We start from the raw sequence: 14,695 nt of genomic DNA on the forward strand, positions 1-14,695 counted from the left end.
CATCCCTGTGCCTTTATGCGTCCATTCCTAGGGTTTCTATCTCGGCAAAGCACGAGCAGCGGGAGGCATCCACGCGCCTCTTCTTCCATTGTTCTCACCTCCCATTTTAGGGTTCGTCGTAGATTTATTTGACGCCGGAGCCTCCTCTCTGCTTCTCTTTGTGAGCGTGGTTCCATCGTGGATCGGCGAGAGGACGATCTGCTCGTCTAGAGTTGGGGAGAGCGATGGCTGATCGATTGACTCGTATCGCCATAGTCAGTTCCGATCGCTGCAAGCCCAAGAAGTGCCGCCAGGAATGCAAGAAGAGTTGCCCCGTCGTGAAAACAGGTTTGTTAAATTCCTATTTCATGGAAAGAAAGCGTTCTTGATCTAAAATTTGGGATTTTCCTGGTCAAAGATTGTTCGCCTTTGATTATAGGGGAGTTTTATTTGTGTTTTTGTGTTTTGAAGTCTAATTTCTTGAATTACTGTTCTCAAAGAAAAATCTTGAATCGGGAATATTTAACTTGGTTGAGGGAATTTTGAGTTTTTGCTCCTGTTATTTCGTTTCCTGGGATCTGTCGGAGTGGCTTTGCGTGGATCTCAATGAATTTACAATTGTAATCTAAAATCTGTTTTTAATCTAGATAAAGATCATGCTGGTTTTTTGAGCTTAGAAAAAAAGACATATTCTTTTTGGGATGTTGTTAGAGGAATTGGAGATGAGATGCTATCCATATGTTTTGCTTCAGCAGAAGGATTTCGATTATTGTTCTATGGAACATGTCGTGACATTGTACTTCTGACTGTTGGCTTGTAATACCAATCTATGTTGGGCAGAAACCTTTTTTTGGCTCCTTTTTTTTTTATCGTGGCAGCTGGGAGGGTTGATTTTGGAATTATGAGTTGTTAGTTGATCTGGACTTGTTTGCATACAATAATCTGGTTGATTCTTGTGAGAAGTAGAAGTATCTAGCTCATTTTATGACCTGAATCTAAGAATATTGTATTGGCTGAAGGATGATAGGTTGTGATTTGTGTAAATGGGAGCAGAATTGATATAATTCCATTTTTCTGTTGATTCCATCTTGGGCTTCCACAGCTCCTCACGAGAGTCAAGTATTAAAGTTCTTTGTGCAGGTTGATCCTGGCTTAGTCAGCATAGGTATAACTGTATAAGTGATCTTGTTTGGATGCCAGGAAAAGAAAGAAAGTGTTAATGAAAAAATAATGGCTGATAAATTATTGCACCTATATTAGCCCATGGTATGCATAATGTGTCCACAATTGAATCTTCTTTTTCTATTTCTTTTTTAAATTTTCCTCATGGAGCATTGCCAAAGGTAATGGTGTGAATACTGGAGGAAATACCTGCAGCAGGTTTTAATTTTGAATCAAAATTTTTCACTTGAAGCTGGAGACACCAGCACAAAATACACAAAATGGATATTCATACTGGGAGGTATTCTAAAGGTACCCAGGTTTCCTACGACCCCATTAATTTCAATGATTCGCTGTTGTTCTCTTAAGCTGTATGATTTCATAGGTCTCTAGAGCACACAGACACTTAAAGAAATGTTCACATGTGCATTTCAAAATATTGCTTCTTTTACTTATCAGAGAAAAAGTTGTCTAAGAAATAAGGACATGATGCAAGCATCCAAAAAATAGGAAAAACATGGACAAGTGTGCATAATCAGTTATCATAGGACATGGCGAAAGTAGAATAAATGAGTCAGGTTTGCAAAAATTCTGGGCCAAAATCTACCAAGAATCCATAGATTCTAATGCGCATACGAACACGACACCAGCTACAGCTTCTATAGTGGTCCTGGTTTGGTTTGTTTTTATATGGTCTTTGAACATAGAAATTACAAGGGTGCAGAGTTGGGGGGTCTTGTAGGCACAATATGGTTTGGTTGGTGAGAAGAGGAAGTGAAAGCAAGGTTTTACTACTCGATATCTCAAAAATCTTAGTGGTGGTTGATACTTATATTACTTGGACCCTTCAATTTACCCTAAAGTATCTGCATCCGGCACTTAAACATAAATATTGGTATTATACTAGGACATGGTTTTCTAAGAAGAAATTTTTTTGCATTGAAAGGGTCCAGAGCTTAGACATGCACTCCCACACAACTCACAAACCAGGGTCCATCTAACATAGGTTGATAATTAGATGGATCAAGATCTTGGTTTATCTTGGCTGATATTTAAGATCAGCAAAAATGGAAATAGACCAAGATTTTTGACACTTCAATCAGTATTATAGGACCTAAGGTACCGTGATCTTGGACAAAATAGTAAGCAAAAATTTAATGACTATTTGAGGGCATTAATTTGAATATTAATATTGTAATGGATCATTTAGGAAAAATAAGCTGATATTTGAATAAGTTATTGGCAAATATATTGAGATTTATCTATATTTATCGGCCAAGCTAATAAAGGCTGATATGATATATCAGTTAGATCATATCAATGAGTGCCTGATATGGGTGCAAACCGATATCTCGGCTGAGATATTGGAAAGATGATAGCCTTGAGAGGAAAAGAGCACTGGCCGGTGGCTTTTTTACTGCCAGGAGTTGGGGGGGCGGGAGGGAATGGTCATGGAGTTTAAGTAGATTGCAGGGAACATGAAAAGAAAGAAGGACGTAAACAAAGTGCAATCTATTCTTTTGCCTCCATTGTATGTGCATAATTTCATAAGGACTCCACAAATAGTTCTCCCTGTCTAATATATGTGCATAATTTCATAAGGACGCCACAAATAGCTCTCCCTGTCTAACAAGATACTCTTCCAAGTTCATATTTCTGCTTAAGGTATGTTTGTTGCAAGGAAATGCATAGACAATGATAAGGAAAAATCAAGCTTTTTGGTGGAAAAGCAAAAGTTTCTTGGTAAAGTAGTTCTAAACTTTTTGAATTTGTTAATCTTCTAAAGAAACAAGCAATCAAAAAACTATTTTTTTTTTCAAGGAAAATAAGTTTTCTAGGCAATTCTCCTTCCAACCAAACATACCCTTAGTCCCCACCCGCCCTCCTTTTTTTTTTCGTGAACTTCCCACCAAAATGTTTGGAGGAATCATGCTCAAGGTTCCACTTTTTCGATATTTGGATCTTCCTCTTGCAAGCAATGTGCTGGGCTTCACAGGGTCTGGAGTTCTGAATCTAGATAATGCCAAGCAATATGTGCCATTTTCCACAGTCCGATCAAGTTATAGTTTAGACGAATCTCAGAATGCTATTTTCCATGATAAAACCATGTGAACTTGCAGTCAAATACAGTCTGGTCCTTGATTATCAATATTTGCCCAAAAGCTAAGGATGTTCAATCCAAAAGATGGTGTCCAACAAAACATGCTTTAGGATCTCTTCTAATTTTTCCTTGGTTGATTCCCTTCTTTTCGTATTTCTTGCTACTATGTTAGTGGGAATATATGCCCCAAGACCCTGCCTCTTGGAGCGGGAGTTTATCTGTTCTATAAATTCTGTATGTACGTTTTCATATAATTTGCCTAGAAATGCCATTTGAAGTTGGCAATAAACCGTGGGTGTTATTACAATGTTGTAGAGAGAATGCAAATGATGATTTTTTGAATTCTAAGGCTGTACTAGTTTTACTTAAAAATCTCTAGACATTTTATGGGCTGGGTTGAACTTTGGTTAATGAGCTGTGTTGGAATTCCGGAATCCAGAGGCCATCATTAGGTTTAACCTTGCAAATTGATGATTTTTGACTAGTCTTGATGGTCATTTTTAACCTTCCAAATTCTTAGATGCCTTCATCTTACTTCTATACAATGTATTTGTTGTTTAGTTTATTTGTATAGACCTTTGCAGGTTGTAGTATGCTTGTGATAGTCTCTCTCTCTCTCTCTCTGTGTGTGTCTCTTTGCCTCCCCCCCCTCTCTCTCTCTAGTTGGACGGGGTTCTGTCTCTTTTGTTAGTATTAGATATATTAAATTATTTATCATCATTCTACCTACTGTGTGAGAGAAGGCTAGTTGTTATTGTTGTTGTTGTTGTTATTATCATTGTATTATTATTATTGGTATTGTTATTGGATAATAGAACCATTATAGGTATGCTTCTTCTTCTTCTTTGTGGCTCTGTAAGCTAATTTTGCTTCTGTTCTGGCAGGGAAACTTTGTATAGAAGTCACTCCTGCATCAAAAATTGCTTTCATTTCTGAGGAGTTATGCATTGGATGCGGTATCTGTGTCAAGGTCTATATGTTCTCTACTCAACATCTCTGGACATTTTTGGTTAGTATGTCTCCTTAACTTTGTTGTTATATTGCCTTGTGATTCAGAAATGCCCTTTTGAGGCAATTCAGATTATCAACTTACCTAAGGATTTAGATAAAGATACAACCCATCGCTATGGACCAAATACCTTCAAGTTGCACAGGTTAGTTGAAAATGAAATGTTTGTCCTTTTTTTCAAGAAAAAAAAAATTCCTGAAAGACACTGAAACAACCATTCAACTGCAGGTTACCTGTTCCAAGACCTGGGCAAGTGTTGGGCCTAGTTGGAACAAATGGTATTGGGAAGTCGACTGCCCTTAAGGTGTTGGCTGGGAAGTTGAAACCCAACTTGGGTCGATACAATGTAATGCCTATTCAATATATGTTTCTTGATTTATTTATGCGCATGACTTGATTTTTTCTTTCTTCGCAGAATCCTCCTGATTGGCAGGAAATTTTGACATATTTCCGAGGATCTGAGCTCCAGAATTACTTTACACGCATTCTGGAGGACAATCTGAAGGTGCATATGTTTACAAACTTAGTTGATTTTTATGAACTGAATGTGGGTCTGAACCAATTTGTTCTATTAGTTTTTCATCCTTTATATTGCATGTTATATTAAGACTACATTGCTATTGTCAGTGGTTTATATTAATCGTAAACTGTTTACTAGGATATGAAATCTTGCTTTGGGAGATAAGGTGCATTTGTGATGTCCAATGATGTAAATTGTCAGATGACTAAATCCTTTCTTCTGCAACTTTAATTGGACATTGATGCTAATGTATTTTTTTCATTTTTAATTAAGTCATGGCTTCCGATAATGCTTGCTTACATACCTCCATCATATTATATTTGGGGAGTAACTTCATGAAAAGCATTAATTTTAACATTTTGTTTATTTTTTTTCAAAACATATGTCATTATCCTATTTATGATGTAAAATATTTGTATTGCTATGTGAGCTCAAATTTTGTATCATTTGCAATCAAGAACTGATCTACTGCACCCTTAGTAGATATCCTATTATACTATAGCATCTTATACCCTTGGGATGTCTAGGTTTCTATCTGGTGCAGTTTGAACCTTTTCAGATATACTATCAGATTTGCCATTAATATTAGAATGTTGGTTGGTGGAATTTAACCAACTGTGGCCAGTGCCTTCAATTGCCACACCAATTGTCATTTTAAAATAAAGAGCACATGCCTCTCGGTATATACTTTAGAATTTTGATTCTATTTCGGGAAATTCTATGGGGATATTGTGACACATTATGGATGTCAAAAAGATGATGGTTATGATGCTGATAGATGATTGTCTATATTTTTGGATGCGGTTATAACTTCAAGTCTATGGATATCTTTTTAAGAGAACACTTGTATAGGTGATTTATGATGGTTTGGAACCTTAAGCTGAGCTAGCTGCTTTCAGTGATTGTACTCTTTATATTCTTTATATAATGAGGCTAATGCATGCATTAGATTGAATGTTTTAGTCGTTGTAACATAAAATTTTCTGCTGTTGAATACTAAGGGAAGTATGGCTAGTTTTGAGTTTTAAAAGCCCTTGCTATTTAAAACTTTTGCTTGAATAATTTCTTGCACTACAAGTTGTATAAGTAGCTTTGCTACTGCAAGCATTCATCACGTCCATCTACAAGTCCACCATTATGTCGGCATTTCAATCTGCAGGTCCAGTTGTCATTATAATTAATACTGCTTGAACTAGAGTGATCAACTCTGGTTTCTTGTATTTTTCATGATAGAACTATCTCCTTTGCAGCTTTATTCTTTTCTGTAATTACTTTCTGTCATGTAACAGGCAATTATTAAGCCCCAGTATGTTGATCACATTCCCAAAGCTGTTCAAGGGAATGTCGGTCAGGTGCTTGACCAAAAAGATGAGAGAGATATGAAGGCTGAACTGTGCATTGATCTTGAGTTAAATCAGGTTATTGATCGTAATGTGGGTGATTTATCTGGCGGAGAGTTGCAGAGATTTGCGATTGCTGTAGTTGCTATACAAAATGCAGAAATTTATATGTTTGATGAGCCATCAAGTTATCTTGATGTAAAACAGAGGCTTAAAGCTGCACAAGTTATTCGGTCCTTGCTCAGGCCTAACAGGTCCTGGCAATTTCTAATTTATATTACTATATTTTTTTACTGGTTCCATTGTGAAATAAGATTCTATAACTCACTCATTTTCCCGTTTTCAGCTATGTGATTGTGGTGGAGCATGACCTCAGTGTCCTAGATTACTTATCAGATTTCATTTGTTGCTTGTACGGGAAACCAGGAGCTTATGGAGTTGTTACTTTACCTTTTTCTGTCCGAGAAGGAATTAACATTTTCTTGGCTGGTTTTGTTCCTACAGAAAATCTCCGTTTTCGAGATGAATCTCTCACATTTAAGGTAACACTCTCATTTTGGAGTCTATATTTGCTATACAAATATTCCAGTATAATGGTTTGATATTCTTGCCCCTTCCAGGTTGCTGAGACTCCTCAAGAGAGTGCTGAGGACATCCAGACCTACCAACGTTACAGGTACCCTACCATGAGTAAAACACAGGGTAATTTCAAGTTATCTGTGATCGAGGGTGAATTTACTGATTCTCAGATCATTGTCATGCTGGGTGAAAATGGAACCGGAAAGACAACATTTATTCGGATGCTGGTATACTATTCTATCCTCCAACCTGCATGTGCATGGCTGTAATCTTCAACTTTCTTGACCTGATAATGCTAGCTAGCTTAATTATGTTGGTAATCGGTGATAACCTGAGGTAGGACAAGTTTATTTGGGTATTGAAGAGAAGATGCTATTGCAGGTGAAAGGGATTTAATTAATTATATTTAACTTTAAGCGGATTTGAAATAAATATGCTTGATTCATTTTAGACACTTGACTCACTCAACGCTTCTCCATGACTTGTGATGAGGTTTTGCAGATCATAGCTGTTATCTACTTGATGATCTGGTACATATTACGGAACACGCTTGAACCAGATGTTTTAACCCAATTGAGCTTTATGACCTCACTTGCAAAGCTAGATCCTTATGGTTGCCATATAAGGAGGTTGTTTTCTGGTTATTATATCTCATGAGAGAGGGCTTGGATGGATTGTTGAAATTGTATGCATGAGAGAGGTTAGGTGTTTGCATGTCACATCGAATTGGAGGGTGAGAGAGGTGTTTAATAAGAGTACAGATTTTCTGATTACAATGGATTGCTTGTTGCCTGATGGCCTCATAAAATTCAAGCTAATTAGGTGGGACAGGCTTATAATTCTTTTTCCCCCCTTTTCTTTGAAGGTTATAATTCAAAAAATGGGACAGGCTTATAATTCTTTTTTTCCCCTTTTCTTTGAAGGTTATAATTCAAAATGCTAGTATTTTTGCATGTGCTATGCATGCGCCTATCAGAGGGAGGGGGGTGTGTGTTGACTTTAAGTGCCTATTCATGTTTACATTGTGGGTCCTACTGATGGAAACTTCACTTCTCGATTGTGGCTTTGCATGTCCCACTCCTGGAGTTCTCTTCATACAATAGTGAATGTATGAGTTACACATGCTTTAAAATCAGTCACATGTAATTAAAGGTGGAATTGAGATTTTTGTTATTTAGTCATGTGCAACTGATGATTAAAACTTGGATAACTAGTGGCACAATGAAAGGATTTGGTTATTGCCCAAATGTTTGCATGTGAACAAGATTTACTGCACGTGGTTGTCACTCCGAATGTATTGGCACAATCCTTCTGTACCAACTTGTTGCATCATCACCCTACAAAAAATCGCTTTCATCCTCTCTGTATACAGTATTGGTGTGTACTGTTGCTTGCTCATCTTCTTTTTATGATGGATAGACTCATAAGGGGATGCTATAAAATTTTTTTCAAGAATGAGAAAAATATATTGGCATTGTTGTACTTTGCTTTGATGGCTTCCCTTTTTGATTTTGTTGCAAATTCACAGGCTGGATTGTTAAAGCCTGATGTGGTGGAAGATACAGATGTTGAAATACCTGAATTCAATGTTTCATATAAGCCTCAAAAGATCAGTCCAAAATTTCAATCTACTGTGAGACACTTGCTGCATCAAAAAATTCGGGATTCGTATATGCATCCTCAGTTCACAACTGATGTCATGAAACCTTTGCAAATTGAGCAATTAATGGACCAGGAAGTTGTAAATCTTTCTGGTGGAGAGCTGCAAAGGGTGGCGTTGTGTCTATGTCTTGGGAAGGTTTGTATAATTATTTTTTGAGTAACTTATGCACTTACTGTTGACATTCTTCTCTCTCTCTCTCTCTCTCTCTGCTTTTCTGATTTAATGGTTATGATTTTTGCATAAATTTGCTTTCTGCATTACATATTCAAAATTTAATTTTATTTGGAAAAGAGAATTACAATGGAACAAGTACCTTATAAAATGACAGTGACCTTATAGAATGTTTTACTGTTATTATACTTTAAGAGTTTTAGTTTTTTAAAAAATGGTAAAGGAACTTCTCTTTATGAAATTAGTTTCAGAAGACATGCTGATTAATTACATCTAATGGTCATTCTTTTTTCTGTGTGGAGACTCTTGCAAGATGCCCGTTTTAACTATACTTTTTTTTGGGTTCCTAATGGGGCCTTAATTTTCTTTGAAACAGCTTAAGAATTTCTTCTTCTCAATTGGACAAAAATTAATTTTACTTAGTGTTTGATCTCAAACAGGTTATCTAGTGCAGCTGTCCAAGCATTTGCTTATGCTTATAAATGCCTGCCTTTAGATTATGAAGAATGGCATAATCTGTCTATAAGTATTGGTCTGTCATAATTCTAAAATTAAATTCCCGATATATTGTCCTTGTCCAATTAAAACTCACCTAAAATAGTAAGTGATGTTACAATAATCTGAAAACATACGTAAGGATCTAAACCACCCTCTTATGTTCCTAGTTATGTGGAAAATTTATTGCATACCGTGCATATAGTGTATTATAAGCCTTCTTAAAAATCCCTGCTGGTCATTATTGCACTGTTGCACATAAAGCAAATGTTGTATTTTAAGTCTTGGATTCTGAACATGCCTTGGGCGTTGAATTTTTCTAAAACACTATTATTTAATAACATTTATTCCTAGCTGGGGTTAATGGAATTTCATAGGCTTCTTGACTTGCCATTCAACCTCCCAAGTGCACCCATGGGACAAGAAGAATCTCTTTAATGCTAAATCCTATTATTAGCTTGCTCTGTAATATCGTCAACCTTCTTTTCATGCAAAATGTTCAACATTCCCTATTTCTTGCGAAATAGAGGGATAGGCTAGAAAGTTGAAACTGGTTTATGGCAGTGATCATGATTCAGGACAGAGAGCATGTGAACTGGGAGGTTATTCCTCATTCGGGAAGTGCATAACTTAAATTTCTCCATTTTGAATGATGGCAGTGGTTTGTCCTTCTTGAGCACTGATCAGAAATGGAGTGAGCTGCTTCCTGTTGCTTTACATAGTTGTCTATTGCTTTGTGAAAGCCAACTGCCCTGGTGGAGTGAGAGATTAATCTGGACAAAAAGAAGGAATCACGTGATGAAGCTTCCCTGAATCGGATGGATGAAGAATCTGAAAAATTGATGAAAGATCTTTGCTACATTAATGGCTTCCTATGTCAAACTTAGTTTAGTTACTTTGGGAAGTTTAACATTGTAGGCTGTAACAATCACATAGGTTGACCAAAACCTCTGTACCTTACCATTTGGGAGTAGTCACTGTAGTGGAATTCTTTTTTGCTTAGATATTTAGTCACAACCATGAATATGTCTACCATTCTAATTTCTTCTGTCTGATGTTTTCATAATCTTTATTTCTTAGCTTAACTAAAGGCAATGATTACATTTGAGGGCAAATGGCTGCCAATGGTGGTTTATTCTGCAGACAAATCATTATCTTATTTAAGTAACAGCTAATTTAGTGATTCTATTTGCTCCATGTCTTCACATATTTAGGTTGCATCATACAAATATGCTTATTCTTCATTAACACAAAACTGCAGAGTTGAAATTTAAAACCGAGTAGATTGGTGTGTTATTAAACCTACCCTGATAGTTTAATTTGTGTATTGCTCAAGGGAAAAAAATCTGTTACTGGAATGATTATTGATTTTGCGTTTTTGTAGTTTCATAATACATCAGCTGTTGGATCATAAGAAATTGTTTAGAAGAAATGCATTTTACAAATGTGTGTTTTTTTTTTTTTTTGCCTTTCAATTTTGATGCTTTTGGTATTGATTGGGCTTAATCATGCAGCCTGCAGACATATATCTGATAGATGAACCAAGTGCTTATCTTGATTCAGAGCAGCGTATTGTTGCCGCAAAGGTGATAAAAAGATTTATCCTGCACGCAAAAAAAACTGCTTTCGTTGTTGAGCATGATTTCATCATGGCGACTTACCTGGCCGACAAAGTTATTGTGTATGAGGGGGAACCCTCCGTGGATTGTGCTGCCAATGCACCTCAGTCATTGGTATCTGGGATGAACCGCTTCTTATCTGTAAGTGCCAAAATATATTTCATTTTTTATCTAATGTATTATGTTCATTCATCTATTTATATGTTAGTTATTTTGAATTTGATGATATGTAAGCATAATCACATTTACTATATTTTGATGTTATTAACCTGTGTATGTATATTTGGTTTATTTTGGCAACAGCATCTTGATATTACTTTTAGGCGGGATCCGACTAACTACAGACCTCGGATAAACAAGTTGGACTCTACGAAAGATAGGGAGCAGAAAGCTGCTGGATCTTATTATTACCTTGATGATTGATGTGACAATAGATTATACACAGGTCTCTCTCTCTCTCTCTCTCTCTTTCTGAGTCAGTCAGGAAGGTTATGGTGGTTTTGGTGTGTGCATGCATGCTTTTTCTGTGCCTACGTCCTGTTCCACCTTTTCGGGAGTCTCTGACCTGTTATTGCCCCATTGCTTTGCAGGCTATTTTTTCATCTTCCCTCTTTCCGTCAGTGATGAAGATGAATCGGTTGAGAAAGCAATTTGCAATGATATATGAGGACCCACCGTGATACATGAAGATCTGCCATGATGCATGAAGGCCATCAATGTCATATTATCTATCTGATTTGAAAGCTTTCAGGTTGGAGTTTTTTCTTCCCCTTTTTGCAGTTTTTAATGTATTTCAATGTTCCCCTGGGGGAAAACACTGGATATTGCTTTAGTTCCTATGATGAGGCTGTTGAGTTTTAGAATTGAAGCAGTTTCATATAGGTTGCAATGGCTCTGTTTGATGGTGGAGTTACGCCATCATGTACCCGTTGAAGATGTTGCTGGTGATTAAACAGTTATCTGCATAAATATTGATTGATGCATGTGGATTCAGAGATTATCTTGGTAATAATTTATAGCTTTCCATCACCTTCAGCAGATATTGTTCTAGTAGCAAGCTTTGTCCTGGTTTCATCATGTTACCTGGATTCTTCTTTCTTACTCTGAATTCTTGTTGGTGCTGGGGTAAAACCTTAAGTTATTGTTGGTTTGTGTGTTTTTGGGTTCCGGAATGATGAAGTGAGCCATTACATATGAATATTTTGGTTTCTAAAAAACTCTCGTGAGTGTAGCAGCATTTTATTATGTGGTTCAAGTTGGTCCATGGCAGAATTCTATCTTTACCATTGTCTGCTGGCGTTCGTCTATGCAAAATTCGTTGACGCGAGCTGGAACTCCGTAAGATTAGTGGCTTGGTTCAACAAATGCAAATCCATTCCAGAGCCTGATGCTCTTGAGTTCGGTGCCGAGGGAGGCGTGAGAGGGAGCAGCGTGGTGGAGTATTGCAACTCGATACATGAATTAAATTTAGCCCTTCTTGTTCTCGTGAAGAATAAGAAGTGTCAATTTCTATCTCAGGTAACATATTAATGTAGCCACACTGCAAAATGCTAGAAGGGTTCGTTTATGCAAAGTTTTTTGAAGAAATAACACGATAGCAATATCATAATTATTTAACAAATATGAAGGGAAAAAACGGCATGCATATGATCTCTATTTCCTTTTTATTTTTACTATCAAATCAAAGTTTGCTGTATCAATATTGTATCGGATATATCATATCAGTATGCACTCTCATATCATATACTAATATGAGTATATCTCGCCATCTCAGTATATCTCGTTCTGTACTAATAAGCCTTGCATCAAGTCAATCTGCAAATAGAAGGGGGGAAAAAAAAAAAAAAAGTACATAATGTATCTTTTTTTTTTTTAGTAAGAAACACAATGTACTTCACAGCTAAGACATGAATGACCAGAAATATAAATTATATGATTTGTGGTGAAAAAGAAATACATGTAAAATGATGGTACCCAAACCACCAAATTTTTGCAGATTGCTTTCATCTCCTTCTAGGCTACGCGGATATGGTATGCTTGTGTGATGCAAAGTGGCCTCATGCAATGCAGACCCCTCTTATGCCGATATTGATATAAATGTAAGATCAACTGAAACTCGAACGGTGGCAAGATTTTGGAGACCAGCATATAAAAAATGAATGGCATTCTTCAAAAAATGAATGGCATTCTTCAAGAAATATCTGAATTCGACTTGAATGAAATTTTAAGATTTACTATCTTTATGCCTTTAAATGCATTTCACTAAATAAACTAACACTTATCGAAACCGAAGTCTCTATCATTCAATACCCGATGTCTTTTTCCCAAACTCAGGCACCTTCTTAAAATTCGTATTTCACAAAACCAATCAAACAACCATAACGAGGAAATGAGGCATGGGGTTACTTACACAGCTGTAGTTGAAACCGGAAAATAAACAACAAGGCTTCTGCCAAAAACAAGAAAAGACAAAAACAACAAAACAAATAAGTCACATAAGTTAATTACAGATGCTGATATCCAAATGAAAACAAATTAAATAATTTATTTCTATCAATTTCTATGGTTCTACCCTGTTGCAACCGAAAAACATGTCCAGATAACTACAGATGATATCCAAACACAAATATGACAATAATTTGCAGAATTACAATGTGAGAAAGATTACAATTCCTTATTCCACAATCTGAATTGACAGGATGGTTCATAGATCTAACGAGTTGCCACTAAAAGAAAACAATAAACTCAGAACTTAAATTAACTGCTGTTCCTAGCTTTTGGAATTCCACTCAGAGCACACACCACAAGAAGACAGAGAAAACCAGCGTAAGAACATGCAATGGAGTATTCAATCCGGTTGCAGAACTTCTCAAAATAATTGCACACCCGCATCCAGCCCGTGTGGCTGTTTCCTTTCTTTCCCACATGACCAATTGCTGTTGCAGCCGCAGCCGAAGCCATTACCAGGGACATTGACATCTGCAACAAAGAATGGTAACAAAATATAACATCAAACTCTAATGACACCTGTATCTTTTGTCTACAAGGACAAATCTAGATTGAATGCATTGCATTTTTAGCCTTCGATGACTGCTCCGCATTTGGTTTGGATCGCCATTATATGTTTAATCATTAAAACTGCGTGTAAAAGGCCTGACCGTGTCAAGAAAATAGTCATCGACTTTGTGATTTCAGTTAAGAAAATAGGCTTGAAATTAAAATAAGAAAGCAGGACAAGGGAGGTACCAAATCCATGAAGCTGACGAGCCAATTGGTTCCAGTGTACGAGACCAAAATCAGTGCCAGCATACCATATCCAGCGGCCACAAAATTCCCAATCATGAAGAACCTAAAAACATGTAATCAACGCTGAATTATGTATGAATAGATAACACAAAAAAAAGGGAAAGAAATAACCATGGCGATAAGGGAGGTCTTGGTCTCCTCCCTTTAGCATTAGCTGTTGATATTTGGTTTGGAATCCACCTGAAGGCAGGAGAGGACTTATAGTCGGCGTGCATGGTGAAGCCGGCGATGTCGGTCGTTTGCTCGTCGAAGATGATGACCAGACCGGCAGCGAACGTGGCGGTGGTCGCCAATGATCTGAAGACCACCTGGGTGGCCCATTTGGTTCTTCTCTCCTCTCTCTTTGCTTCGGAGAGGCTTAATGCTTCCACTTTGGAGCTACCTTCCATGCTGCGCTATGCAAGAATAAGAATGGCTGAGAGATTGAGGATATGGATGCAGTATCGGTTGAAATCAAAATAAACGTGGTTACCAAGGTTCCAAGAGATAAGATTGGTTTCGAACTCCCGGAGTTCAAGCGTCCAACGGTCAAAAAACACTTCAAAATCAAAATCCGGCTCGCGTCCGATTCATTTAAAAGATATGAATATAATAAACATAAGATAAATGAATTTCCAAGTATTAGGAAACTAACCGATCTTGATCGAACCGAAACAACAGCGAGGTTACCCCACGTGTAAAATTCATGGAGATTTGTGGTTTGAACCTCCTCTCATCTCAATGATATTGATATGGGAATGGTTCTTGGTTTG

General features: G+C 36.9%; 2 protein-coding genes across 3 annotated transcripts; one reads left to right on the plus strand and one right to left on the minus strand.

Moving 5' to 3' along the window:
- The first annotated feature begins 38 nt into the window (after positions 1 to 38).
- LOC105040873 (ABC transporter E family member 2) lies at positions 39 to 11,677 on the plus strand. Of its 2 annotated transcripts, XR_012139998.1 has the most exons (13): positions 39 to 327; positions 4,126 to 4,211; positions 4,298 to 4,395; positions 4,479 to 4,596; positions 4,666 to 4,755; positions 6,060 to 6,364; positions 6,457 to 6,652; positions 6,731 to 6,916; positions 8,218 to 8,487; positions 10,533 to 10,778; positions 10,941 to 11,082; positions 11,228 to 11,388; positions 11,520 to 11,677. XR_012139998.1 is itself a non-coding variant. In XM_010917613.4 (12 exons), exons 1-11 carry the CDS (start codon positions 225 to 227, stop codon positions 11,058 to 11,060), a joined length of 1,818 nt encoding a protein of 605 aa, XP_010915915.1. In that variant the 5' UTR covers positions 39 to 224; the 3' UTR covers positions 11,061 to 11,082; positions 11,228 to 11,677. The 2 variants fall into 2 exon arrangements, 1 of the variants encoding a protein (XP_010915915.1); XM_010917613.4 differs by having other exon boundaries at positions 11,228 to 11,677.
- Positions 11,678 to 12,600: 923 nt separating this feature from the next.
- LOC105040872 (CASP-like protein 1F2) lies at positions 12,601 to 14,408 on the minus strand. The gene is made up of 3 exons (XM_010917611.4): positions 14,124 to 14,408; positions 13,884 to 13,986; positions 12,601 to 13,616 (listed from the first exon to the last, which is right to left on the minus strand). The coding sequence occupies exons 1-3, from the start codon at positions 14,330 to 14,332 to the stop codon at positions 13,395 to 13,397; spliced, it is 534 nt and encodes a 177-aa protein (XP_010915913.1). The 5' UTR covers positions 14,333 to 14,408; the 3' UTR covers positions 12,601 to 13,394.
- Positions 14,409 to 14,695: the final 287 nt, after the last annotated feature.

Source organism: Elaeis guineensis, chromosome 3 (assembly GCF_000442705.2).
Source record: "Elaeis guineensis isolate ETL-2024a chromosome 3, EG11, whole genome shotgun sequence".
Taxonomy (NCBI): domain Eukaryota; kingdom Viridiplantae; phylum Streptophyta; class Magnoliopsida; order Arecales; family Arecaceae; genus Elaeis; species Elaeis guineensis.